Source organism: Sphaeramia orbicularis, chromosome 7, assembly GCF_902148855.1.
Source record: "Sphaeramia orbicularis chromosome 7, fSphaOr1.1, whole genome shotgun sequence".
NCBI lineage: Eukaryota > Metazoa > Chordata > Actinopteri > Kurtiformes > Apogonidae > Sphaeramia > Sphaeramia orbicularis.
Window position 1 is genome coordinate 29,794,329 of NC_043963.1, and position 7,424 is coordinate 29,801,752.

The 7,424-nt window shown below is 37.7% G+C and overlaps 1 protein-coding gene across 1 annotated transcript; it reads left to right on the top strand.

The window, feature by feature from the left end:
• The first annotated feature begins 2,531 nt into the window (after positions 1 to 2,531).
• Positions 2,532 to 4,905, top strand: trh (thyrotropin-releasing hormone). Its single transcript, XM_030139815.1, has 3 exons — positions 2,532 to 2,654; positions 3,061 to 3,271; positions 3,759 to 4,905. Exons 2-3 carry the CDS (start codon positions 3,082 to 3,084, stop codon positions 4,373 to 4,375), a joined length of 807 nt encoding a protein of 268 aa, XP_029995675.1. The 5' UTR covers positions 2,532 to 2,654; positions 3,061 to 3,081; the 3' UTR covers positions 4,376 to 4,905.
• Positions 4,906 to 7,424: the final 2,519 nt, after the last annotated feature.

Consider the following 7,424-nt stretch of genomic DNA (forward strand, 5'->3'; position numbering starts at 1 on the left):
AATCCGGCTGATGTGCCTCTACATATGCACCAAGTTTGAAGTAAATTGAAACAAAGTTGATGTTTTTATAGACATTTGAAATTTTGCCCATTATAAGTAAATGCAGGGAAAAAGTTTGAAAATATTCATAAAACATTTAAACTTTGACTTACTTGTCCAAAAATGCAATGACTTCTACTCTATTCTATTCTATTCTATTCTATTCTATTCTATTCTATTCTATTCTATTCTATTCTATTCTATTCTATTCACTACCAATCTATAAACCTAATTTGGTATGAATTCAACCAATAGTTTTGCTGCTGCAGAGATTTGAAATTTCACCCATTAAAAGTAAATGGGGAAAAAAAAGCTTTCAAAAATTATATAAAATTTGAACTTTGATCTGCTGTTCCCAAAATGTAATGAGATCTATTCTGGTTCACTGGCAATCTATAAACTCAATTTGGTATGAACTGAACCAATAGTTTACCTACTAGAGTATTAACAAACAAACCAAACCAAAACCAATACCCCTTGCCTCACCTTCCCGGGTAAGTGGACTAAAGTCTAATCATGAACGGACACCTGTCTATTCAAGCAGCATTTGGGTTGGCATGAAAAACAAATGGGCAGCCATAGAAGATATGTAATGTATTATTAGACAACTGCAAGGCCTGAATATGAAATATTTTCTGCAAGTGCCACAGCAGTGACAGAATGAATCACACAAAGTTGTCAAACATAGGTCTATACCTCTACTGTATCCTGTTGTTTCTCATTTTAAAGCCAATTCTTTGCTTTGGTTCCAAAAGTGGTCACATTTTGTGATTTGAAGCATTTATAATGTTAATTTTGCCTTGCTTTGCCCACCACTCCCCTGACCACCACCCCCCACCCCCACCCCCACCCCCATTTTTTCTGGACCTGCCACTGATCAAGAATAAATCTCAATGTCATAATTGTTACATGAGAAGAGGTGAACATATATTTTATTCCAACTTTATGGTCAAAAATGTATGTTATGTTAGTAATGATTTCCTTGCTTCTTTTCAGAAACAAATGCTTGGTCATCAGTCTTTTTCTGACAGCAGGCTAGACCCTGTCACACAGTACATCCCGTTAACCCTTTCACCCCTGAGACATTATTTCAGGTAAACATGCTGCTGTGAATTTGCATCTGTTTCAGTGTCATAAAAGCTGCTGTCAGTATGTGCTTGTGCTCCTTTTCTTCAGTGGTTTTGCTTTACTGTGTGTTTTAGGGTCAGAACAGGGTGGAATAACAGAAAAAGACAAAGAGAGGAACTGAAGTTTTAAAGAGTTTTTACAAAATAAAGCATTCAGAGTGTACATCAATTAGAGATTTAGGATGTTGAACATTAACTGTGAACTGGAACACACTGAACAACAGCAAGTATTTGAATTTTGGCCCAGTAGTTTTTGTTTTGGGGCTGTTTTTTTGTTTTGTTTTTTTTTTTTAAATCAGTCCAGCTGCTTTTTGACACCTGGTTGAACTCCAAAAAAACAGTTACATGGTTCAAATTTGGTAAAATCACAGTAAAAACAAACAAACAAGAACAGTAACAGTAAAACAGTTAAAAAAAAAAAAAATAGAAAAGGAAAATCAGCACAAAATTGCAAACAACCGTAAAAACAAAAACTAAAATACAAAGTAAACGGTGTAAAAAAAAAAAAAAAAAAAAAAAAAAGCCCAAACAATTTTATAGCAAGTCATCTGCTCTGTGTTCTGACCCCCATTACACAGGTGGCAGAGGGTGCACTGAGCATGCTCAGATGTCTATGGAAAGAACAAGGTCTATTCTATCAGCCTGTTTTGAATTTTTTCTTACTGAGCAAAAGGTTTAATTTTTAGGAATATTTAAAATAAATCATACATACAGAATGCTCACACCTGACACGTTAGGGGTTAAAGAGTTAAAATATGAAGAAATTGCTGGATTCAATAAAACGAGAATTCAAAGGTCACCACATCATTGTAAAAGAGGCAACAGTCCAAAGGCTCATTCCATGAAAAACTAAATGCAGCCCTTGTGCATTCTTGTGTCGTGACAAGAAAACGGAGCTATGCTTCTCAGGGGATACTGATGTTTCCAGCTCTTCTTCCTGAGTCCTGTGACCTTAGGGTACTTATGAAAATATGAATTCATCTCCCTCCTACCGCTTCTATGTTGCGCCCTGCGGGACCCTCAGATTTTTAAGCAACTCAGACCATTTATGTCCTTAGTTCAGACTTGAATTCACTACAGCAAATTCGGGCAGGTAAACTATTTTTCAGACTTAAGGCTTAAAAATGATCACAAAAAACAAAACTTTAATGAATGGATTTATCTTCCCCAGTCAGTCTGTAGTAGATCTGGTTGTCTATCTTTGGTCTCAGTCATTTATTTGTTTTTCAATTGACAAATTGGGTTGCAGCCCTGTAGGGCGATCATTCACTACCATCCAGTTGCGCACGACTTGGTGACATCAATGAAGACGAGATGAAAATGAATACAGCGTTGGTGTGACGCCAGTGACCGGTAAGTATAAATGGTGAGCCTGAAAGTTATCTGCTCATACCTCTAGACTTGGCCTTTAAGGGTCACCAAGCGCTGCGAGAAGCTGAGAGCAAATCATCACCGCTGAACTGGGAAAAGAGGATCATTTGGACACGGGTGAGTCGCACTTTGGTCTCAACTCTTGTATAGTGCAGTGTAAGAACAGAATTCATTTTAAGGTGGAATGCCTTCTACATGAGAGCGATGCAATGGAATAGGAAAGACGTTATCCCTGGTTAATCTGCTTTAACTGCGAATCAGGAGAAGAGATGTTGCATCTGATAAAGATAATCAGTGCATCGTCCATCACTTTGAAAAGATTTAACGAATTCATGAAAACTGCACAAAAGTACAAATCTTGTCGGAACAAATAATTATTATAGTGACGGTTTAACACACACTGCAGAAAACTAACTCTTTGGAGCAGATAAAATAGTCTATTCGCATCAGTTTTATCTTATTTTGTGAAAGTTGATAATTGTTCCATTATCTGTTTTCTGTTTTTTGTTTTTTTTCTCAACAGAAAAAGACCATCCAAATTACCATGAAGCCGACATGTCTGCTCATCTTGGCTTCTTTCTTGGTCTGCACCTTGACGATTTCTACAGGACAGAGCTTCCCCGCTGAGGATGAGACGGACCAAAGGACCACAGACGACATCGTACTACAGAGAGCAGAGAGTCTCTTGCTACGGGCAATTCTCAGAAAGATGCAGGATGAAGACGGTAGATACGGTGCGTAAAATTCCACATCTTAGAAAAATTACATAGATAACTCAGGATCCTTTATAATAGTTAAGTATGTAAGTGAATTGTGTGTAAAACTGTAATTAACAATTATTTTACTTCATTTTCTCTTCTTTAATCTATAGTATTGATATATAGGATATTGGTGTCATGTCTTACCATCAAAGTAATGTGATTGGAATAAAGTCGGGATGTAACACAAAAAAAAAAAAAAACTCTTGCACCTTCATCCCGACTTTTAGATTATTTCCTCTTAAATAGGTATACAGAATGTATGTCAAATATTGCTAATAATCTGTTTTACAACCAAAAATGCCCCAACCTTCCATTTATCAAGAATCGCGCGAGTGACTTTTGGACTCGTCTGTGCGTAAATTACGCACGACCAAAAAGAGATGGTTTTGCGGTGACGCACCACCTAACCAAGACTTGTGCCACCACAAGTATTCTTATCAGTCTGTTTTCTATTTTCCAGAGGGATTTTCTTCTCAACCCGAGTGGGTAACTAAACGTCAGCATCCCGGCAGAAGATTTAGCGAGGATTTGGAGAAGCGGCAGCATCCGGGGCGGAGAGAAGACGACGAGGATGAACAGTACTTGGATGTTAAAAAGAGACAGCACCCTGGCAAACGCGAAGACGAAATGCACTCGTTCATAGAGTTCCAAAAAAGGCAGCACCCAGGAAAGCGCTCCACGATGGAACACATTTCTGAAAACCCCTTTATAGTCCTGAGTGAACTTTCGAAAAGACAGCATCCAGGCAAACGATACCTGGTGCTTCACAGCAAACGTCAGCATCCAGGTAAGCGCTATTCCTTGGATGAGGATGGAGAAGGAGAGTCTGATGCCGACGGAGATGAAGACCTTCCAGAGTTGGAAAAACGCCAACATCCAGGAAAACGCTTTTGGGATAACTCGAATCCGGAAATAGGAACCAACACTCCGTGTGATGTATTGGACCCCACGAGCTGCAGCAAAACCAGTTTGTTGCTTGATTTTTTAGACAACATTAACATGAGTCATGTTGAGGAGAAGCGACAACACCCGGGTAAAAGGTTTGCACCCGACGAGGATTTAGTGGAAGGAGAGTAGTTGAATCAAAAGAGGGTCTGGTGTGCGCTTAGCCTAGTGCTGTATTGTAAAGAAAATAAATGTGTAAATTAAGTGAACATAATAAATTATTAAAAATGAAAAAAATCGAAATCATTTAACCTTTTGTGCCACAGTTTTTCTTTGGCAGTTTGACAGTCAGTCTACTGTTTCACCATCACAAATGACCTGCTTTTTGTGTTTCTTTGGAGAGCTTGTGCAGAAACTAGAACTGTAAATACGTTGATCATGTTCCATTACTGTTCGTTGGTTAAAACAATAATAATTAATAATTCATTTATGTAGTTAATGAGGCTACACCTGCTGCCACAAAGTCCAAGGATGAAGCATTCATCTACTGACGGTAGCGATGTTGCCTCTGTGAGGTAACACACGCTTGTCAGTAAAGCAATGCTTAAAGAATAAATGAGTGGCTCTGTTTACACTTATGCATAGATCATATCTTCATTGATTGATTTGTGGTTTATTCTTTTTTACTTATGTAAAATATAATGTTTACCACAGCAAATAAATTGTGTCACTGATTATTTTTCTATATATTACTGCATGGATTAAGTTAACATTATGTTGTAATTTGAAAGCTGCCTTTGCCTTAAAGCCAGACCAATGTTTTTGTTGGACAATAAAATGCATTGGTAAAAAAAAAAAAAAAAAAAGAAGTATGGTCTGTATTAGTTGCATTAACTGCATGTCTTATTAGTGTGTTAAAAGCCCATATGATTCAGTATAACCAGGCTGAATTGGTGCATAGTCCATAAAGCTTGAAGTATCTCAAACAGTTATTGTAATTCAGTAGCACAGAGCGTGTCAGGTATACTCTGCTTGGTTTAATTGGGCTCATTTCATTTAGAGCCTTGGGAGCAGCTGTCCACAGGCCTGATCAATATTCAGATTATTCATCAGCATGCAGAGCTGGGAGACCTAGAATCTCCAGTGAAACACACACACTCCCACACACACTCTCAAGTTGTACAGTAAGACTCCCCGCCCAGCTCAATGACAGACAATTAGGTACAAAATGCATTACGCAGTGTTCACAGTGAATAGTTTTACATGACATCTCTCAATCCTCTTTTTCGGCAACCTGAACAGATGGTTCCACAGTTTGGTTATTATTATTATTTTTTCCTGTGGTGTTTATGTATATTTTTAAACTGATTACAGTTTGTGAAAATCTTGTTAAAAATTTTACTCCCTTATGCCCCTCAAAATCATACTGGTGACATCTGAGATTGGTCTTAGGACATGATTTATCCATAACTACACAAATACGAGGAGGGCATTGTGCACCTAGGACCACCCAGTTCTACTTCTGTCTGTACACTGTGTAAGAAACACTGCATCATCCAATAAACAAATCAAATCCGATCAAATGTTATTTATATAGCACCAAATCATGACAATAGTTATTAGGCGACAATGGTGAGGGGAAAACTTCCTTTTAACTGACAGAAGCCTGGAGCAGACCCTGGCTCTGGAGGATGGTCGTCTGCCTTGACCAGGTGGGGTTAAAGAGAGAGGGTTAAAGGAAGAGAAAGAGAGAGGGGGGGTGGGGGGGTATAGGGGGAGACACATGGATACACAGCAAACTGAACTACAACTGTTAAAAACTAGAACTGCTGTTACTAGTACTACCAATGTCTAGTACAAATACCCATAACTGTTAAAACTACTACTCAAAGTACCAACATTGGATACACTACTACTGCAGCTGTTAGTACCAACAATAGAAACCACTACCTTCACAGTAACTATATGCTAAACATGATGACAACTATATGGATAAATGAATAATAATGATGGAGGCAGGAGAGAAGCAGGACCACAGCAGCAGGTCCAGAGATGATCCAGGGAATATCTGTAAGGATGTAAAGCACAGAGACTCCAGGGAAAAAGTCCGGTCAGTCACATGGAGTTAGAGGAGCATGAGCAGAGGAGAAGAGGAGGTTAGACAGAAGGAGGACCAAAGCATGAACAGGCATTGAATTAAGCATAATGCACAAAGCACACCAAAAAATGAATTATGATCGGCTACATTTTTACCACAAGCCTGAGAAATCATAGGCTAACATCTCAGTTGTCGGAATATTATGTTTTAATTTGACACAATAAATTACACAGTTTAATTATAACAGAGACCTGATACAAGTCTGCAATGACTTTAGACTTTGGATCCCTTCTGTGGACTGTATCTAACACTGACCATGAGGAGGAGGTGATAATCCTATACACTCCTTCAAGTCTGTAACTATGTAACTATTAGTGCTGTAATGCAGACGATGTGACTTGTAATGGAGTTTTTAGGCAGTGTAACAGTTCAGGGCTCTGGTTTAGATATCACTGGTCTACAATTAAAAAAATATATATCTGCTTCAGAGAATAAATGTGCTAAATTTTATGTATTTTAATAAGATTAATTGGAAAACAAATCACAAAAGTGCTGGTTTGCTGATGTTTTCAAGACGAGAAAGTGTTTTTACACATATTGGTTTATGTACATTTATACAATAGATAGAAATTGGAAAGTGAATGTATTGTAATGTGCAGACAGTGTTTTGAAGTCGATCTGGTAGCTCTGAGACAAATGTTCCTTTTGAGTAAAACCCAGTCTCTCGTTAATTCTTGAATTTCACATTTTGACCCAAGACTGTATCTTGGAAACTTCCGCCAACCAGCATTTATGACTTGATTTTTCTTTATCAGTGACTCACACGTGGTAAAATTTCACTACTTTTATTCTGGAAGCATTTTACTTGTAGACCAGTGTATTTGTTAACACATAGACTGTCAGAATTTAATTTGCCATTATAATAAACCACAGACACCGAGGCCAAACACATGAACTGACCGTGCATGTTTGTTTAGATATTGTTGAGTCTGTATCATTTCAAAGCAGAATGATTTTTAATTGGTCAAATTGTTAGAAGGATTAATTATAACTTAGCTGTGCTGTTTTTGTTTGTTTCATTTTTTATTCTTCATTTTTTTGTGTTTGTTTTGTTTAGGTTTTTGTTATGGTGTCATTTTACTT